We start from the raw sequence: 21,666 nt of genomic DNA, 5'->3' as shown, positions 1-21,666 counted from the left end.
TTGAGCCTTCAAACCTGACTGAAGTGTAACAAGGCAAATTTATTCAAGCTTTTACCACATGCATGTGGGAGAGGCCTTCCAAGTCAAACTTGGAGAGACACTCTGCTGTTTACAGCTCAAAGCATTAGGTTTATACATTTTTGTGTCACAATGGTTGCATGCAACATTATTTCAAAATAAACCATCTATCAATCAAGTGTTAATGGTAGTGTTAAAGAGTAAAGAAGGTGCCGATAGTGGCATAAAGAAAGCAGAATGTGTTCATTACAGAACAAGGGTCAGTGCTCTGGCAAAGCAAAACTTAAAAACAGGACCTATAAGGTGGGGGAGGGGGGCTATTTCACAAGCAGCTCCAAGGCTGAGCAGGGGAGTTGGGTTATGAGGGAAGTTGGGTGGCTGTCTGAGGGATGTGGGAGTGGTGTCTGAGGAAGGTGAGGGGATGTCCAGGGAAGAGAGAAAGTTTCTTAGAGGGTGGTGTCAAGTGTGGAGTCCTCAGGGGAGAATCTAGGATATAGGTGGCAGGAGGGAACAATGACAGTCAGAGGGGGAAATGAGATGTAGTAGGGTAGCAAATTCAGGGTGTGAGTCTGACAGGTGAAGGTACTGGGTGGATCAAAGAGGGGAACAAAACAGGTGGCTCAGATAATGAAGAATGCAGGATCATTGCTGGCATGGGGCTGGTAATGGGCGTCAGCTCTGAGGGGAGGGAAGGAGTTAGATTATTATAGGGTCTGGGGTCATGGCAGAGGTTCAAGGGTGATAGAAGGGGGAGGAGTGGTGATATTTGGTAGGTCAATGGTGATGTCGAAGTTAGTGAGCGACAGGAGCAGGTAGAAGGTGATGGAGCATGTTTGCACAGTGCACATGCAGTATTTTCTCATATTGCACTTGAAAACACAGTCACTCTGAATGTGTGAATCCTTACAGTGGGAGGAGGGTCTTTTTGGATGGGTGGAGTTCATTCTGCACAAGTGGCCAAAAAAATGGGCATCCTAATAATTATGAGGCAACTGGACATCAAAGATCTCAGTTGTATTCTCTCTATGTTGAAGGCCGCATTGCAGCAGATTTGCTCCTGACTCATGGGTTTCAATGTTGAAATCTGAGCAACGCATGGAGCTGCTATACACTGTGTATCATTTGCTATTGGCTGTCGTCAAGAACTGGGTACAGGGAAGGAAGGATGTCAATGTCTCAGAGGGGCATGGCTGGTGGAGAGCAACTAACTCATGACTCCAATCATTAATCCCACCGGATAAATAATCATGCCTGACAAGGAATCATGTAGTTGGCTGAGGCAATGGACTTTCTATGGAGAGAAGTGGAGTGTGTCTGGAGGAGGCTTCGTACACATGGCTCTTATCACCCTGGTCAAAGAGCAATGTCTCCAGTACACATTCTATATGAGTGAGAGAAGTACCAATCTCTGGTCCTCTAAGAAATCCTTTCCCTGAAAGGGGTGTGGTGTCCAGCCATGCCTAGACAGGAGCTGAACCCTGCAAGTTTTGAGATGGAGGGAAACCTGTAAAGGAACATGCTCACTGAATTTATCACTTCAAGTCATCCACTGTAGGCATTAATAATGCCCGCTGTAGGCAAGCTTGCCTTGGAAATGGCTCTCATCCAAGTAAGATGATGGAGGGCTCATTGCAATTTGGTACAGGGCCATGTGGAGCAAGGGCCTAATCAATAAGGGGCAGCGAGGCCTCTATAATGTCAAAATGTGGCAAACGTGGATCACTGCAATGGCGAGCATTTGCCTGGGTGTATTTCTGCCAACTGTGTTCTTATCTAGAAACGAGTGAATGCCAGTTCCAGAGGTGTCCTCACATGCCCTGAGATGTGGTTGCTCAGATTTGCGAATTTCTCTGGTAGAAGTTGCAGACGCAAAGACTCTGGAAGTGCAATGTAGAGTTCCTGACCTACAGTTATCTGAATAACTATCTGGGTGCCCTTTTAATATATTTTTTATTAATTCATGGGGTATGAGCATCCCTGGCTAGACCAATATTTATTGCCTATTCCAAATAGTCCTTGAGACATTGGTAGTGAGCTGTCTTCTTGACCTGTTAAAGTCACGTGGTGTGGGTACACCCACAGTGCTGTTAGGAAGAGAGTTCCAGGATTTTGACCCAGCGACAATAAAAGAACAGCCATATACTTCCAATCCAGAATGGTGGGTGGCTTGGAAGGGAACCTCCAGGTGGTGGTTATCCCTGGAGGTGCTGTCCTTGTCCTTTTTGATGGTAGTGGTTGTAGGTTTAGAAGGTGCTGTCTGAGGAGCCTTGGTAAGTTCCTGCAGTGCATCTTGTAGATGGTTGTAGTGGGGTCGGTTGGCAGGGAGGGGGGGAGCATTTCCCGAGGGCCAGGTGATCGAGTCCGACCTTATGGATGTTTGTGGTGAGAAACTGAACCTATTGGCAGGAGGGCACATACAATGGGTCGAGGGTTTTCTTGCAGTTGGAGCCAGGGAGCAAGGAATATAGCTACATTGTAAGGTAGAGGCAGCTAAGGGACTTCATTGGTGCATTCTGGGAGAACTCGGCCTGGCAACATCTACTGAGAAGTGGAAAGTGGAAGATCTGGTGTTAAGGAGCAGTAAGCCGGAAACACTACATTAGTGTTTCCCTCCTTCCCTTCTCCTTTAACCAAAAAAACAAGGCCACTGTGAGAAGATAAAAGGGAAGGTCAGAATTTTATAAATTTTTAAAAATAATTTAATTAATGCTCGAAATGTCGGTCAGTGGGGTTAAGTGCTGCACATGGGAGATTTGGGAGATCTGTGGCGCTTCCAACATCTCGGACAACTACATCTGCAGGAAGTGCACCCAATTGCAGCTCCTTCTAGACCGCATGGATAGGTTGGAGCAGCAGTTGGACGCAATTAGGAGCATGAAGGTGGCGGAAATCGTCATAGTTAGGAGCTTTAGAGACATGGTCACACCCAAGGTGCAGCCAGATAGTTGGGCGACAGCTAGAAGGGGCAGGCAGTCAGTGCAGGAATCCCCTGTGGTTGTCGCCCTCTCTAACAAGTATACCGTTTTGTATACTGTTGGAGGAGATGGCCTATCAGGAGACAACAGCAGCAGCAGCAGCCGCAGCCAGAGCAGTGGCGCTATGGCTGGCTCTGTTGTTAAGCAGGGAGGGACAAAGAGAATTAGAGCATGGTAGCACAGTGGTTAGCACTCCTGCTTCACAGCTCCAGGGTCCTGGGTTCGATTCTCGGCTTCGGTCACTGTCTCTGTGGAGTTTGCACATTCTCCTCATGTCTGCATGGGTTTCCTCCGGGCACTCCGGTTTCCTCCCACAGTCCAAAGATGTGCGGGTTAGGTTGATTGGCCATGCTGAGAAATTGCCCCTTAGTGTCCAGGGTAGTGGAGGTTAGAGGGATTAGTAGGTATAATATGTAGGGATATGGGTGTAGGGCCTGGGTGGTGTTCGGTGCAGACTCGATGGGCCGAAGGGCCTCTTTGTGCACTGTAGGGTTCTATGATTCTATGTTATAGAGGACTCTATATTTGGGGTGCAGGTAGGCACTTCTATGGATGTGAAAGAGACTCCAGAATGGTACGTTGCCTCCCTGGTGCCAGAATCCAGGATGTCTCTGAACAGGCAGAAAGCATTCCGAAGGGAGAGATTGTGGTACATATTGGTACTAATGACATAGGTAGGAAGAATGATAAGGTCCTGCAGCAGCAGCAGCTTAGAGAGTTAGGTAGAAAGTTAAAAAGCAGGACTTTTACTGTTGTAATCTCAGAACACCCTGTGCCACATGCCAGTGAGGCTAGGAATAGGAAGATAGTGCAACTCAACATGCGGCTAAACAGCTGGCGTAGGAGGGAGGGTTTCAGATATCTGGGCCATTGGGTTCTCTTCTGGGGCAGGTGGGATCTGTACAAGGAGGATGGGTTGCACCTAAATTGGAAAGGCATAAATATTCTGGTTGGGAGCTTTGCTAGTGTCACACGGGAAGATTTAAACAATTTTGGCAGGGGGGGTGGAAACCAAAGCAAAGGTGAATTATCTGAAGGGGAACCAGAGGGTAGGGCCAGTAATGAAAGAGCAGGCAAGGTGTGGTTGCTAATCAAAGGGGGTCTGGACTGAAGTGCATTTGTTTCAATGCGAGAAGTGTAAAAGGTAAGGCAGATGAATTTAGAAGTTGGGTTAGTACTTGGAACTATGGTGTTGTTGCTATTACAGAGACATGGTTAAAGCAAGGACAGCATTGGCAGCTTAACATTCCAGCTTACAGATGTTTCAGGTGGGTTAGAGGGGGATGTAAAAAGGGTGGGGGTATTGCTCTACTGGTTAAGGAGAATATCACAACTGTATTGCGGGAGGACATCCGGAGCGCTCATGTAGTGTGGGAATATGGGTGGTGCTCAGGAATAGGAAGGGTGTAGTCACAATGTTGAGGGTTTACTATAGGCCGCCCAACAGAGAGCAGGAGATAGAGAAACAGATATGTAAGCAGATTTTGGCAAGGCTTCTTGAAACAGTATGTAGATAGTCCAACTAGGGAAGGATTCGTACTGGACCTGGTATGAGCCCGGCCAGGTGGTCGACATTTCAGTAGGGGAGCAGCTCAGGAACAATGACCACAATTCAGTAAGCTTTAAGGTACTGATAGATAAAGAAAAATGTAGTTCTCAAGTTAAGGTGCTACACTGGAGGAAGGCTAATTACAATAATACTAGACAGGAACTGAAGAATAAGATGGGGAGCAAATCAACATGTAGCATATGAGAGTCTTTCAAGTGTAAGTTGATAGGGATTCAGGACTGGCACATTCCTGTAAGGATGAAGGATAAGTATGGCAAGTTTTGGGAACCTTGGACAATGCGAGATATTGTGAGCCTAGTCCATGAGGAAAAGGAAACATTTGTCAAGGCTAGGAAGCTGGGAACACACAAAGCAAATGTGGAATACAAGGAAAGTAGAAAGAATGGAATAAGTAGGGCTAAAAGGGGTCATGAAAAATCATTGGCCAGCAGGATTAAGGAAAATCCCAAGGCTTTCTATACACATATAAATAGCAAGAGGGTAGCGAGGGAGAGGGTTGGCCCTCACAAAATCAGGGGAGGGAATCTATGCATGGAGCCAGAGGAAATGGACGAGATATTAAATGAGTACTTTGCATCAGTGTTCACCAGAGAAGAACTTGGTGGATGATGAATCTGAGAAAGGATGTGTCAATAGTTTGAGTCATGCTGAGATCAAAAAGGAGCAGGTATTGGGGTTCTTGAGAAACATTAAGTTAGCCAAGTCCCCAGGGCCCGATGGAATATAACCCAAAATAATGAGAAAGGCAAGGGAGGAAATTGCTGAGACCTTAAGAGAAATCTTTGTATCCTCACTGGATACAAATTGGATTGGAAGATTGGAGAATAACCAATGTTGTTCCTTTGTCTAAGAAGGGTAGCAAGAATAATTAAGCTAATTACAGGCTGGTAAGCCTTACGTCAGAGGTAGGGAAATTATTGGAGAGGATTCTTTGAGACAGGATTTATTCCCACTTGGGAATAAAGGTTGTATTAGTGAGAGGCAACATGGTTTTGTGAAGGGGAGGACGTGTCTCACTAACTTGATCCACTTTTTCGAGGAAGTGACGCAGATGATTGATGAGGGCAGGGCAGTGGATGTTGAGATAAATGTCTGCTTTATATTTCCTGGGCCCCCGGAGTTGAACAAATTATACATCATTTTCGATACCAAATAAAGCTGTGCAAAATGTTTGGCGGGATTTTCCACACAACCCCTCTGCATGTTTTGCGACAGCAGAGATGGCCTGCCATTGGCTGGTGGCGAGACCTTCTAGTCCTGCAATTGTCAGCAGGGTTTCCTGTTGAATGCACTCCTCATTGCTGGGAAAGCTGCAGCGGGGGTGCGCCATCAGTGGAACTGGAAGGTCCTGCCAGCATGAACACTCAATACCTTCCGACTGATAAGTGGTCAAGTCCTAAGATACCTGCTTGTTACCCTTATAGGTAATCCCCTCTCTATAATTCTTTTCAATCTTTCTCCATTCTATTATAAAATCTAATTATTATTCTTAGTTCTCCAGTTATTTCTTACTTGTACTCATCCCCACTCTACTTGTTTTATTAGTCTGTGGAAAAATTCTGGAAAAGAGCCCCCAGATTTGTTACAACCAGGTGTGAAGGAGTGAACCAACTCCCATTTCTTCAGCTCCCTGAGTTGGTCACAAAGGGTGTTTAAAAATGCAGTTTCCTTGTAGGTGTCATTTCCAATCTCAATGTGTTTACCTTTTTTCTAATACAGAGCCAATCAGGCCAGATTTTCATGAGTCAAGGACAGAGTAAGTTTATTATTTATTAAACCCAAGAAATAAGTACCACAAGATGTGAAGACACACATACACAGACATCAAAAGTAAGAATGTTAAGAATCAACCAAAAGTCAAAATAATAAATTATTAAATTCTTTGTGATGCAGGTGTATAGTTTAATTCAACCTACGTTAACTTTAATTCAGTTTAGTTCACTGCTTTATACTCAAGTTCCATGTCAATCACTACTGTCTTGCACACATTATCAACCAACTCAAGCTGTCTGTCAGTCCCATACGCATGATCCTGACATTCCAGCTTACCAATTGAAGTGTTAGTATCTATCTTCTTTTTGTTTATTTGCATGGGATGACATACAATGTCCATTTGTTGAGCAGAGGCTCTAAGGGCCAAGCATCCACCATTGAGGGGGCTACAAATAGGGGAACCTCATTGTGAACCTCTCAGTGAATGCAAGTCTTGTATCAACACTTTCAGAAGTAAATTGTTCCTATAATTTTATTCTGTTTGTAAAATGAAGTTATAATTTTATTCAATTCAACACATGGAGGAAAAAGATACAAAAGCAGCTGAGGGATCCAGGTAAACTAGCCAATAATAGGATTAAAAACAAATAGACTATTCAGGTCGTGGCAAGAGGGTGATGCTAACTGGTTACAAAAACAGCCACGAGTCTGGAACAGTGCAATTGCTAGAGCAATATTATTTTGAAAGATGAACCAGACACAATTGGTTTCTGAAACAATTAACACTGATGTTAGGCAGTAGGTTGTAAGCATGTCACTGGTAGGTTCACTATGAGTTTTCTCCTAATTATTAACCTTCATTCCTGTAAACTTGCAGTGTAAGTTGTTTTTCATTCAATTCCTTGCACAAACACTTCATCATCATTTCCATTCACTTGCCCAGAGTTAATGAAGTCCAAAAGCATAACAAGAGGCAAGCAGGGATGTACTTCTGAGGCTATATAAGACTCTGGTCGGACCCCATTTGGAGTATTGTGAGCAGTTTTGGGCCCCATATCTGAGGAAGGATGTGCTGGCCTTGGAAAGGATCCAGAGGAGGTTCATAAGAATGATCCCTGGAATGAAGAGCTTGTCATATGAGAAACGATTGAAGACTCTGGATCTGTACTCGCTAGAGTTTCGAAGGGTGAGGGGGGATCTTATTGAAACTTACAGGATACTGTGAGGCCTGGAAGTGGACATGGAGAGGATGTTTCCACTAGTAGGAAAAACTAGAACCAGAGGGCACAACCGCAGGCTAAAGGGATGCCCCTTTAAAACAGAGATGAGGAGGAATTTCTTCAGCCAGACAGTGGTGAATCTGTGGAACTCTTTGCTGCAGAAGGCTATGGAGGCCAGGTCATTGTGTGTCTTTAAGACAGAGATAGATAGGTTCTTGATTAATAAGGGGATCAGGGGATATGGGGAAAAAGGCATGGGGATGAAAAAAAATCAGCGATGATTGAATGGCAGAGGATACTCAGTGGGCTTCATGGCCTAATTCTGCTCCTATGTCTTATGGTCTTATTGTCTCATTTTAAACCAAAAATGTGAACTTATGAAAACTATCATTGAATTCTTTAGACATGTCATACAACAGGAGTGCATAATGGTAGACCCTCAAAAAATGAAGGCCAACATGGCTTACCACAACCAAAGTGTGCTACTGATGTCCAGAGATTCCTTATAATGATCAATCGATTGTAATTTGATTCTGAACTTCGCTACGATCACCGAACTTTTGAGAGATCTTTTATAAAAAGGCCAACAGTGGTTTGGGGAATTAAGCAAACCAACATTATTTAAGAAAGTAACCAAATACTAAACTCTTCAAACGTACTGACACATTATAATCCAAGGTGGCCCACAGAGGTGGCCGAAGATGCTACTCAACAGATCTTGGAACTATACTTGCTCAGGTTCAGGAGGATGGTAACAGAAAGCCAGTTCACCTAGCTTCCAGGGCATGAACTGAAAAGGAACGATGTTTTGTGACTATGGAGAAAGAAGTGTTGGCAATAACCTGGACATCTGAGAAGTTTTCTCATTGTTTGATGGGATTGCAATTTCAAATTGAGACAGGTCATAAATCGTTGATCACCCTTCTAAATTTTTCCGAGATTGTCAAAATGCCTCTACCCATATTATGATTCAGAATCAAACAGATGTGTTATTATACAGTTATGCATGTGCCAGGCAGAACACACATCATAGCAGATACATTTGCTGGGATTTTATGACCTCGCTTGGGCGAGGTTCATAAAATTCTGTCCTAGGCTAATGGAAAATTACATTCTGCAAGCCTCATTTGCCCCGCTTCTGGGGTTGATGAGAGCAAAGAACAAAGGACAACACAGCACAGGAAACAGGCCCTTCGGCCCCACAAGCCTGCGCCGCCTATTTTAACACTTAAGAGTGCCTCATTCCAATCCTTCTTCTACCTGCGACTTTTGTCTACATCTCGTGGACTCCACAATAAAGGGGTGCAAATTTAGAGAATTATATGTGCGCCAGATTAAGAGAGGTCCAATTTAGGGACAATTTATCAACACCAATCAGCCTAAAAGCATGTTTTTGGGGTGTGGGAGGAAACCGGAGGACCAGGAGAAAACCCACGCAAGCACGGGGAGAATGTGCAAACTCCCACAGACACTGACCCAAGCTGGAGATGCAACCTGGGTCCCTGTAACTGCACAGCAAACAGTGATAGTCACTGAGCTATCGTGTTGCCCATCAATTGGTCCAGTTTAAGCGTACACTAACGATGTGAAGAACTAGGCAACTCTCGAAGCAACATCCAAGAGCAGCTCTCGCGCGACCCACTGTGTGCATGACCCTTGTTGGCCAACAAGGCGGACTGAATCACCTGTGGATGTAAAAAAGAGACATCAATAAACATACAGTCTATACTGACATTAATGAAAGATCCCCAATAGCTCCAACGTGAGAGACTGGTGAGCCATAAAATTGTGGCCGTTATCTAGAACTACGGTTAGACTCAGTTCTTATTTCAGAGCTGAAAACATTTTTATCAATGCTAACCAACTCTTTACCAGCTTTTGAGATAAAACTACAAGAAATCAGGAAAGCACAAAAACAGAATATATGAGTTGTACCCAGGTTAGGAAATTTTGCCAAGAGCTTGGTTAAAATATAGTCCAAATAATCAGCTTTTTTATGAAAGTACCACAAACAGAGGGAAAAAACTAATGATAGTGGGTGATCTTCCAGTATTTATCCATAGATTAGTAATGCCCAAGCCTATGAGGGAGGAAATTCTTTATAGAATTCATGGCGGTCACTTGGAAACAGTGAAGTGTAAAGCTTGTGCACATCAATATATGCGGTAGCCAGGAATTTCCTGAATAATGTAATTGCTCGCACAGTAACATCAAAAATTTGGTCATCTATCAACAAAAATGTATTGTGCATAGACTTTTATGAACCCTGTGGTTTTGACATTGCATTTTTACTTTGAATAATTTTTGGATTTTTCTTTAGGCAAAACATGTGGCCTGTTCTGGATTAGGAAGGTTTCCCACTATTTATGAGCAACTTAGGTCTAATTCTGCTTGTTTTTTTCAAAAACCTTTTTTATTTACACTCTACTACATGCTGAGATTCTAGATGAGTACATCTCCTTCTTGTACAATATGAAGCCTTGAATTGCTTTATTCTGCCCAGATAATGTCTAATATCCTGGCAATAAAAACAAAAATTGACCTACATATCTTAACATGTTGCTTTTGCTTTTCCTTTTGTTACTCATTCAATGCTTGGTTATACTCAGTTTCTCCATTTCATTTTGGACTTCTACTAATCCATTCCATCCTATGAAAAATGTCTTATACTTAGTCTTTCATTTGTTTACACACTTGGAAAAATTGCACTTATGAAGCTATCCATACCAATCTCACAGAATCAACGCTCAAGGATTCAAATGTTCAACTTCCAATTGATTCAATGATACAGAAGGGATAATGAATGGTCAAGTTTATCCCATCATCTTTTCAAGGTTCATGAATGAGGTCTTGTTCAATGTACAGCATTCTTACGTTACCTCAACAAGTGGCTAAACTTAATCTGAAATGTCTGGACAAGGACTGTCAGCAGATTGTTCAAACATGTGGAACATCAGTGACCAGCCACCTTCTTTCACCTCAAAATACCCAGTTTAAATTTCCAGCAGGGTTTATCACCAGAAAGGAGAATCTCATCTTGTTACCATTCCCTGTTGAAGATTAACTGTATTTCTGGTTGTTTTCACAGAGGTCCACTAACTCTGAGTGGCCTCATGGGCTGAGCAAGATGGGAGCCAGGATTCACTTTCAGAAGTGGGCACAGAGTAGTGAAATTACAGAGTTACAGAGGTGAGGGCAAGTTGGAAAAACAGAGAACTCACAAAGGCAAAAAGGATATTTATAACAGAACCATAAAAATGTATAAAAATAAAATTGCCGATGGAACTTCCCAGAAAAGATAACATTTTCAAGAAATCATGTTCTGAAGAAAATGAAACTGAAACACAACTTGCTGACGGAGCAGGCAGACACTGGTTTAATGCGATTGGTCAGTGGCATGGTCGTCAATTTTATTGACTCGTGCCTGTAAACAAATTAGGAGAGTTTGTTTTGAGGAAGTAACCTGTGTATTTGAACGGTGCGGGGAGCTCGTCGGGCACATACGTTGGAAGTGAAGCGGTGACAATAATGGAACGTATGGAAAAGCGCTATGATCCTGAAGACACCACTTTGAAATTTGTAAGGGCAAAGGACGAAATCACAGGTAAAATGCTAAGCGATACGTGTCAGTGGCGTTAGAAATAAAAACAATTGGAGCGATTGTAGCATCAATAAATATGTTTAGTTATCTTTAACGTAACGTAATCTTCAATCTAATAAAACAAACTCAAGGCATTTCAGGGCATTTTTGGAAACAAAATCCGATACTGGGCAGATCGCAAGTGGCCAAATCTTTTGTCAAAGTTTTAAGGATTGTTTTAAAGGAGAAAACTAAGGTAAAACGGTGGGCTAGTTTAGGGGAGGAGCTCCAGAGCTCCCTGCCCTATTAACAGATTTTGGGGGAGCGATTACACCCGAGAGTCTTCAAGAAGCCAGAATTAGAGAAGTGCAGCTCATAGAATCAGAGAATCCCGACAGTGCAGAGGGCGGTCATTCGGCCCATTGAGTCCACACCGAACACACACCCACCGAAGTTTTTACCCCGCTAGTTCCCCTGACATTAATGGGCACGTTAGCGTGGCCAGTCAATCTAACTTGCACGTCTTTGCAGTTTGGAAGGAAACCGGAGCACCCGGAGGAAACCCACGCATACACGGAGAGAACGTGTAAACTCCATACACCCAGTGGCCTGAGGTGAGGTGAATTGAACCCAGTCCCTGGTGCTGTGAGGCTAACCACTGTGTATGGCTAGAGGAGATTACAGAGATAGCCTCAACACAAGGATGAGAATTTTACTGTCATATTAAAGTGCACTGTTTGAAACAGTGAATTCTGATATTAATTCATCTTCCATTTTGCAATGATAGTTTCATTTTCATTGGCAAAGTGACACGGTGGAATTGACAAAAAGAATTGAAGGATTGCAATTAAACTTTGGGTGATAGTAATATTATTACAGGGGTTTTGCCTTCATTTTAATAGCCAGCTGCTTTGGGAAGGATTCTGATATACAGAATGCTTAGCGGTAAGTGCCCTTGTTTTTCAACTGACTGGAAAATCTGACCAGCATATTGTAAAACCATAGGGAGTAACCTTAACAAAAGCATTCTAAGCCCTGAATGAGCATGAAAACAGGAGAGTTTTGGTTCTTTTTTTCAGTGCAATTTTATGCCGCTCTGTTAAAAAAAATGCAAAATCTGTTTCCCACCAGCAGCTCACAGTGGAGTGGGCAATTGTGCATGCACAGCTGAGTCTTCCTATGTAACAGCACAGAGATCCATCAGTCACTTTCAACCCCTGGAAAGCACCCACCTCCCCCTGCCTACTCCTTCATGATTGCTGGCCTCCTTGGCCAATTGGTCACTCAACCCCACCCCAGTCAATCGCAACTCACCCCCCACCACCCCCCACTACCCCCACCCCCGCCCCCCCCCCCCCCACCTCTCCCCAATCCCCAATGCCATTTGCTCCTGTCCTGGCCCAGCCGATCATTGGCCCCTCCTTCCCGGCCTACTGATTGCACCCCCTCCCCCCCATCCTGGTCAATCGCTGGTGAGGACCTTCACCGGCGAGGTCGCAAAGGCAAGTGATTCCAGACGATTGCATCCCGGGCTCACTAATCATAGTTAAATCTACATTACTGGATTTAAATATTAAAATGTGCCTTGTGACTTTTTCGGGTGCAAGGCTGATCTCACCAGATATCCGGGCCCGGTAAGATCACGATAGCCGTGAACTCAATTTTTTGCCTTGCTCACAATCTTATCAGTTCACCCCACCCATTGACCGGTGGGATGAGAAAATAGGATTGCCTCCATTGACTTTATTGATCAAAATTCTAACGAAAAATGTCCATTTCAGGAGACGATGACCCAGATGTTCTGAGAGTAGAAATGTCCTGTGGACATGCTGTAGACCCCAATTCACTCACTTTATGGTGTCGGAGCCTGATAGACCAGGTCAGTACCTTGGACAAAATTAATTTGTTTGTTAAGTGATTGTTAAAAATAATATTTTGAAAACGTAATTTTCAATTCCTATTTTAGGGTCATTTCACATTCCACTGCCCTGCAATAATGAAAGGCACTGAGGAGAAATGTAACAAGCAGTGGTCTTACGTGGAAGTTCGCAGGCATGCATTGCTGACTGATGAGGAACAGATGTATTTTGAAGAGAAGGTTGCCTTACTCGCTGCTGCAAAATACTGTGAATACAAATGGGTAATCCAGCATCAGCATTTCATATCTATTGTTCATTATAAATGGGGGACATTTCAGGAATTGAGAAAGTTCTGAAGCAGGATGGAGTGAGAATATAGAAGAGTAAGGCAATCAACATGATTGATTCAGGCAGGATGGCAATGTCTGCTTATTAGACATTTTTTTAAAAAAGTGAAATTTAAACAAAAACATGGGATGTATCCTGGCATTTCTATGGTGAAATATATTAAATAGGCTGGGGCCCATTTCTGTTTGAATATAGTAAAATGAATTTTTGTTAATTGTGAAGGAGTTCAATGAGGGAGATGTAGAAAAGATGTTTACACTTGTGGGGAGTCTAAAGAACCAGAAACCATAAAGATAAGATAGTTACCAAGGAATCCAAAGATTCCTTCCTGCAGGGAAGGAATGAGCTGTTTTTTTCAGGAAAAGCATGTAAGTACATCAGACATTGAATCAAAGAAGGAGTCTGATCCTTACCCAGCTTGATCAGTTTTTCCTTACAACTCAGGCCTTTGATACTGGAGATCAGTTTCCTGGTTTTACTTCGCATTCAACAGTTGAATGGCATTCATGTGCCTTGGAGATAAGAAGTGGATGTTGTACTAGTCTGATCAGAGCGCTATGCAGTTTGGTCATAATTTCCTTTGACTCAGATTCTTCTATTTTGTTATTTAGTTGAACATTTTTTCTTTTCGTTGAGTGCTCTGTGGCATTGATTTGCATTGTGCTTCCAGTCTGACCACCCAGCCTGCCTATTACAAGGGTGAAAGCTTCTGTTTCTTCTCTTTAAGTGCTGGCTGTGCCGAGAAACTGGCATACAGTGCCCCTGCCAGCTTTTCTTGCCAGATAATGCAGCATTTTGAATAAAACAAATGCTGTAAGCAGCTATGACACTGTATCACCGACAGGGTGGGCCTGATAGAGCCAGCAATACCGGCTCCACTGATATCAGGGTGCCCTTGTCTAGTGGGCACTGCCAGGGTGTCTGGTGGACACTGCTTGACAATGCCCTGACCACCTGGGGGCTTCAATGGTCTCTGAGCCCCCCAGCATGGCCATCACATACTGGAGACCAGTACTGATTCATGTCCATGTACCAAGGCAGTGGGGATATTTCAGGAAGGGGGACGATTGCATGCCAAACTCGCCACTGAGATTTAAGTCAAGTCAATCTTATGCTAATCAGTCTCTCACCCTTTCTGGGCATGATCTAGTTTGCGGCAGTAGAGAGGAACCAGAATGATTGCAAACCATTTGGCGCTGCATGCACAACTGATTTTTAGGCACGCACTGTATATTCTGTGATTGATGCAATCTGCGCCAGGTATGACGAGGTCAGAAAATTGCCCCCACCTTCTCATGCAGCAGGGGTCTATTCATGTCACCTTCCTTTGCCTCCAATTCTTCCACCTCTCTTACCTCCTGCTCCTTACCTTGATGTGCTGTCTCCTTCCAGGGCCTCACTATCCTCAAAATCCACACCTCTCTGGAGGTCCATATTATGAAGAGTGCAAGAATGACTGACACCCTTTCAGGAGGGTATTGCAGAGCGCCACCCAAAGAGTCCAGGCATGGGACCCAATGGCCTCTGAGTCAGCAATGGCCCATCAATTGTGATGCTGATGCATTGTCTTAGGAAAGAGGGCATCTGCCACATGGGTGATGGATTGATGTGCAGTCACCTATGAGATTCTCTAGACCTCTTCACTGAGCAGGGCAGGGATGCAGGTGAGCAACTGTTTTGAGAGTTCCAGTCTTCTGTGGCGTTGTTTCTCAACGTGTGGTCTTTCTGCTTGGTGCCCCTTGTTCCACTCCCTCATGCCCTGCACTTGCTCTTCCCATATGGGTCACTGCTTCTCGTTCCCAGACTAAAGTACCTGCGGCCTTCCTGGTGTTCACATGCAGTCCAAACAATCGCCAGGACAGTGTAGACCGTAAACTGACAACTTTTAAATATTGATTCCTCCCTTGATGTATGATGGGTTGTTGCAACGACAAAGGAATATATCCTTTAAACTTTGAAAATCACATTTACTTAACTTTTTAAACTCTGCATGCCTTCGTAACGTGCCCCTGACATGGCCCTTTCCTTGAGGCGGCTGGTCTAATTCAGACACTTGCTAACCAAGCCCCCTGCAGAAAAATTGCAAAAATGTGGAACACGGGCTTTTACTAATCCTACATGTTGTTAATTTGAATAATAATTGGCATGGTGACTCCGAGGAAAATTGGGGAAGTGGAAATATGGTCCTTTGCAGCTGTGATTTTCTGCTATTTGAACAATTTCTTATCCAGGTGTAGCCTGGACGCACTCATCATTGAGTTTATATAGAAGCCTTTCATGTGGAACATTATTAGATTTTTTTTGGACATCTACATACATTACAGGCTGAATAACGTGCTCCCTGATTGGGAATGTTTCCCACTTTGTGGAGCATGTGATAGTGTGTGATGATGTCAGGCACAGTTCATTACTTTATCATCATGTTAGTTTCCAATAACAGCGTAAGTGGATCAAAAAGTTAGGAACCTGCCCATGTTATTTAAACAGCAATTCACTGAGCCAATTAACTAGCTATCTCACTGGAATAATAGTCAGAAGGCAATAATATGCCACAAGGTAAGATTTATGAAAGGTAAAGAAACTTTTTTTAGGGACAAGGCAAGCTTGTTTGGGTGGGTTTTAGTCTCAGCTTTGTAGTCCAGAATGCACTGGCTCCAGGGACTGCTCATTTTGGATATATTCTTGTGACATGGATGCTCCTCTCATTAAGAGGACTCTTTTGAGTGTTCATTGAATATGAAATATTTTCTTTGTTATGCTTGCCTCTGTAGAAGTTTGTCTCTGTAGAAGGTGTGTAGTTTTTTATGTTGTGGCAATGATTTAACTGTAGCAAACATTTAACTTTTGTAGGAGATTAAAAATTGGGAAGATAGTGGAGAAAAATAGCAAAAAAGTAACTTACAGAACTGGATATGAACGCAAAGATATTTTTGATGCTAATAAAAAGCACCAGCTAGCATACACGTTTAAATGTCCATTTCATCATTGTGTTGTGTATAGCTAAATACATATAAAGTATGCTTTGAAAGATAATGAGAAGATACTGTCAATGCTTTGAATACACTTCCTGTCTCAACATTTAGTTATTTTTGTGTTTTTTTTAAAGTGCCCTGAATGTAAAAGCTGTGTTGAACGTAAAGACCTGACAAACCTGTCAGTCAGATGTACAATTTGTACGACTGAGAAAAGAAAGTCTTATGAATTCTGCTGGCAATGTATGAAGGAGTGGAAGGGCCGAGCACCACGATCAGATCGATGTGACAATGAAGGCTGCACCAATATCCAGCTGGAAACCCTAAAAAAGTGTGACACAAAGATTTTACCATACAGCAACATTACCTGTCCTAAAATCCGTGCATGTCCTACGTGCGGAATGCTCATAGAGCATAAAGAAATGTGCAAATATGTCATATGCATTACATGTAAAGTAGAATTTTGTTTTGCATGCCTTCAGCTTAAAAAAGATTGCAGCAAATCATCTGACTATTCTAATGCATGTGCTAAACCTGTGGCACCAAAGCAAACCAGTATTCCTGTATGGAGTCGTCATGCTTCAAATTCAAATGCTTCAAATTCAAATGCTTCAATTGCTGCTGAGCCCTCTTTGTGTACAATCAGTTAAGCAAATAATCAGAGTCCAAGATGAAAGTATGAACACAAAAAAAATCACAAATCATTCAATATCACAATGCATGTCATTTATTATTGCTGATCAATGTTGTCTGATTTTGGTAGTTATGTTGAAAGGGGATTTGATAAGCCAAACCCATGATAGTTTTTGTTTGTTTGGATTATTTTATTCATAAGCTAATACCAAGCAAATAAATAATTATTATGTTTGGCATTTTATGTTGCCAAGGAAATTATTTCCTAATATTTTCATCTCTGAATTTACATGGGCTTTGCTGTGTTCTATATAATGTCTTCAGCTGGCATTTCCATTTTCTATTCTTCATTTATATGTAGTTGTGGGTTTAGCTTCATACTTGTTGTTTGACATGATTACAAATGCAAGAAAGTATATTTTTCAACAGTTGTACTATCATAGGAATGCTTGCACTAAATTGCTCTCTGCATTGTCTCAACGTTAAATTACTTAAAATAAGCATTTAATTTCAAAAGTAGTATGTGCATGAAAATATTGAAGGGAAATTATGTTACAACATGCATAAATAATCTGTTGATGCACTACTATAAAAGGGCTGTTGAGAATATACATCAGTGCATTAAGCAGTGTGAAATTTTTATCCTTTTTTAAATTCAAGTTTTATCTGAGCTTTTTAACATTTATCTTTGTATTATTTCAACTTGTATTTTGTTTCCTCGTAACGTTTGGTTTCCTGAAATAAAATATATAAATGTAAGAAATTTGGCACAATGTAATGTTTTATATCAATGATTCCCAAATTGTGGGTTGCAAACATGAATGAAGTTGTAAAGATCATATTTGGGATTGCAAGATCCACCTTCTCGTAGGCACCAATACAGCTGTGGAGAGCAGAGAAACCAGACTGGAGCTGCTCGCAAACCAGCCCTTGAACCATTAGACTGATACAGCCAAACAGCAAGGGTTGGACAGTGAACTCAAAGTGCTCTTTACCCTCAGAGTTACAGGATCGCCAAGTAGTTTTAATAACAAGGAAATAATGTTTATTAAACATGGAAAAATTGGATTATGATTCAATACTCATTTGCTCTCCCTTAGCATAATGAATACACACAGATTTTAAGATTACCATGGATTACATCTTAAACTGCAACGATCTCAGCAACACAGTACACAGATTGGCTGTGGTCAAATCACACAATTTACACTCTGAACCCAAGTCGGTGTCTGTGGATTTCTCCTCAGAATTCCCCCATTTAAGAGTTCTAAACTCCACTTCCAAAAACAATTTTATAATCTTCTTTCACAATAATGCTTTCTATCAGTAGCTTGCATTCCGAAATCCAGTCTAGTGTTTCCAAATTACTCTTTCAAACAAATCTTCCACTCTACTTATAAAACCAAATCCAGTATACAGGTTTTATAGCATGCCCTTTAGGATTTTGTTGTCTTAACTTCTGCACAAACTGCACAATTGCTTTTAACTCCTGATTCCCAGACTCTATTATAAATGGCATCAAATCTTTCATTTACCTCAGAAGTCTGCTTTCCCACTGGTTACTGCAATTGTTTCTTTAACTCAAAATACTTTGTTTACTCTTCCTTGAATTCTTCTGAACAATACCTTGGTCTGTGATCTCTTAACTTCAGTCATCTTAAAACATACAGTATGTTGAAATGTTAAAATATCTCAGATTCTTTAGACCAGTTTGCTTACTCCAATGTTTTACCTCGGTGCCCTTATTTGCAAGGTGGACAAACGACAAACAAAAGTAAAGGTTCAACAAGTTTATTAACAATAACACTACTAACCCTTAAATTACCCACATAAAACAAGAGGATACCCCAAAATCAGATATACTACCCACAAAGATGGTTTGGTTAAACTGCAGGCTTGATTCTCTGAGTCCCTCTGGTCTGTCGTCAGGAAGGTGAGTCTCGATGGCAGCTTCTTCCCTCTTCTCTGGTCAGCCTTCTGAACGGTCAAGGGTCGCCTCCTTCATCGAGTCTTCTCCAGTCTTCCCTGCTGGTGTCTGCAAGTGTGTTCCTTTATCCCCTGCCTGCTTGCCTTTCCAGAAACTTCTCTGGTTTCCGGCCAATGAGGTCCTAGGAGGGGGCTCCAATACCCAGTGGGTTTCTTGATGTCTGCCTGACAGGACACCAGGGTCCGCCCCCAGGCGTCCATCTCCATGCTGCTGCTTACATGTAACCTATTATCAGATTAAGCCAACTGCAGGAACTCTTGGTGACAGAAAGTCTGGCCCGACCTGGGCTTCTAACAATAGGCTGGTGCGTTTCAATGGGGTGCAATGATCTTTGGTAGGAAGTTGATGAGTCAGGCCCAGACAGGTTTGTGTATTGTACAACTAGCCTGCCTGAGCTTTGACTGTGTTTGATTTTTAATATGCCCAATTCTTTAATTTAGGATATCCAATTTTATCAGCCATAAAACTAGGCCCTGTTCATGTTACAAGTATTTCTCAATTCCCTGGCTATCTGTACAGTACTAATTCTGTAGGAAGTGTGGCACTTTGCAGGCTCCCTTACCCTGTCCAGTCTTTGTTCTGGCTGAGTTGAGAGATGTTCACACTCCACTGACCTGTCTCCAACTGGAATATACCCAGCTAACACTAAAACTTAAGCTTCCTCTTTTAAAAGAGCCTCAGTTGCTAAGCAATGCTCACATACTGACACCTTTTAGTTATTCCTCATGCTGTAACCTTCTCTAAGCAGAATAAAATTACAGTGGAAATTGAAACCAAATCTCCATACATATAAATACTTATACCCAGCATGAATTTAGCTATAGAATTTACCACTTCCAGACACAGAAACATGAAATTAAGCCCACTTAACTATACTTATTTCCAATATTTATCAATAGGAATATAAATCCCTTAACACTACCCTTATTTTCTTAGCAATTGTCTGATTGTATATGAAACAAAGTTTTGCAGTGTTAGTTTGTATGCAGCCTATCGCTGATTACACCATGAACATGAAACAAACCAGAATGCAAATTTTATTTTACAGTATTGTGAAAAATCATTAACTTGGCAAGAAAGTATCCCATTGGTTTATTTATAACTGTGCAAAAGATAACACTACCTCAGTCCACATTAACATATTTTGCACATATCACCCTAAGTATACACTGATAGTTTCAATACATGCAATGCAGATAAGTTGCACAAGATCTTTTCCATTGCATAGAAGAAGTAGTGGACTTTTCTATGCATTAGATATTCAATATTTTCCATGCAAGGGATATAATTACATTTCATTTCATCAGATCAAAAAATTTCTGAGCAACAGAGTGGAATGATTGAATACATTAGGCTAAGTTTTCTGACCTCTCCACAGCAAAATATTCTAGGGTCATATTGCAGTGAACAGAAATTTGGCTGAGTGCCAAATTCTTCATTCTCGTAGCAGTGGCAGTGGGGCATGAATAACTGGAGAGTTCCAGCCATAGGTCTTCACTGTCAGTGTGAAGCATTGGAATCCACAGGTGTCTCTGTGAGACAGAACGTTTATGAGGTCAAAGCAGAAAAAAAGGAATGATTCATAATTATATCTGTTTTCTTGAACAGCAGGTCTGAAGGCTGCATTTATTGTTGCTGCTCTCTATGCTATATCCCCAGTATCTACTTTGCAAAACCATTTTATCATGATACTTCAATACCTAAAAACTCATCAGAAAAAACAAATGAGATAATAGATAAGTGGACAAAAGGACAAGACTTAAATCAATGGAAAATACTGTTGAGAATCAGGTGTAGGGTAAAATTGTTCACTAGTTCATTATGAGCCCATTATCCATTGCTGTCCTGGCAATTTCACCCAACAAAGTCCGCACAGAGTAAATATTCATAAGCAACAAAGAAAATTCTATCCCTGCTTCGCCTTCTGTTTCCAAGATAATTATGTATGATAGAGGCAATCTAGCCCAGCCCATCTGATCTAACCAGAATGGCATATATATTAGGAGCAGGATAGACGATTTGGCCCCTTGTGCCTGCTTTGCCATTTCTAAATAATTTTTATTCATGTTACATCCTGCAGGCATCACTGGGTAGGACAGCAATACTGCCCTTCAGGAGGGGTTGGTGAGCTGCCTCCTTGAACTGCTGCAGTTATTGAGGTGTGGGTACACCCATAATGCCATTAGAAAGGGAATTCCAGGATTTTGACTCAACAACAGTAAAGAAATGACGATATATTTCCAAGTCAGGACAGTAAATGACTGGAAGTGAACTCCCAGGGGCGGTATTTCCAGGTATCAGCTACTCTTGCCTTTATAGACAGTAGTAGTCATGGATTTAGAAGATGCTGCCTAAGGAAACATGGTGAGTTCCTGCAGTGCATTTTGTAGATGACAACACATTGCTGCCATTGTTCATTGGTGGTGGAGGGATTGAATGTTTGTGTAAGGGGTAGCAATCAAGTGGGCTGTTTTTTCTTAGCTGCAGAGGCAAACTTATAATTAAACATATTCTGCATAGGCACAGGTCCCCGACCGAGAGGGGTGGGGGAGAGAAGGGGGGTGAAGTGGATGGGAGGCCAGTGGGGACTGCTGGCTAGTGGTTTTGGGGCACCAATCAGAGCCTGAATTTGCTGGTCGTTTCATTTGTATTTCTTGAGCCTATCAGCAACCAATGCAGAGTAACCGCTAGCTCCATCAGTCTCAATACTGGCCTCAGAAAGTCTCTTCTAGACAAAGAATGGAATCCTGATAGACAGTTGCTAGCAAAGCTATTGATATGGGACTCGGAC

The 21,666-nt window shown here is 42.1% G+C and overlaps 1 protein-coding gene across 1 annotated transcript; it reads left to right on the top strand.

Annotated features, from left to right (window-relative positions):
- Positions 1 to 10,985: 10,985 nt before the first annotated feature.
- Positions 10,986 to 17,554, top strand: LOC145341421 (E3 ubiquitin-protein ligase DDB_G0292642-like). The gene is made up of 4 exons (XM_080186362.1): positions 10,986 to 11,100; positions 12,858 to 12,955; positions 13,043 to 13,216; positions 16,390 to 17,554. The coding sequence occupies exons 1-4, from the start codon at positions 11,025 to 11,027 to the stop codon at positions 16,903 to 16,905; spliced, it is 864 nt and encodes a 287-aa protein (XP_080042488.1). The 5' UTR covers positions 10,986 to 11,024; the 3' UTR covers positions 16,906 to 17,554.
- Positions 17,555 to 21,666: the final 4,112 nt, after the last annotated feature.

The sequence above is a fragment of the Carcharhinus amblyrhynchos genome, chromosome 3, assembly GCF_965287045.1.
Source record: "Carcharhinus amblyrhynchos chromosome 3, sCarAmb.v2.hapA, whole genome shotgun sequence".
In the NCBI taxonomy this organism is placed as follows: Eukaryota; Metazoa; Chordata; class Chondrichthyes; order Carcharhiniformes; family Carcharhinidae; genus Carcharhinus; species Carcharhinus amblyrhynchos.
Note: the sequence above shows the minus strand (reverse complement) of the source record. Positions and strands in the feature narration are given on the sequence as shown.

Excerpts from the sequence above, each read along its gene's own strand:
- LOC145341421 (XM_080186362.1), top strand. The coding sequence starts at position 11,025 with ATGGAACGTATGGAAAAGCGCTATGATCCTGAAGACACCACTTTGAAA. Across the intron at positions 12,956-13,042 it reads GTCGGAGCCTGATAGACCAG|GGTCATTTCACATTCCACTG; the intron begins GTCAGTACCTTG and ends TTCCTATTTTAG. Across the intron at positions 13,217-16,389 it reads AATACTGTGAATACAAATGG|TGCCCTGAATGTAAAAGCTG; the intron begins GTAATCCAGCAT and ends TTTTTTTTAAAG.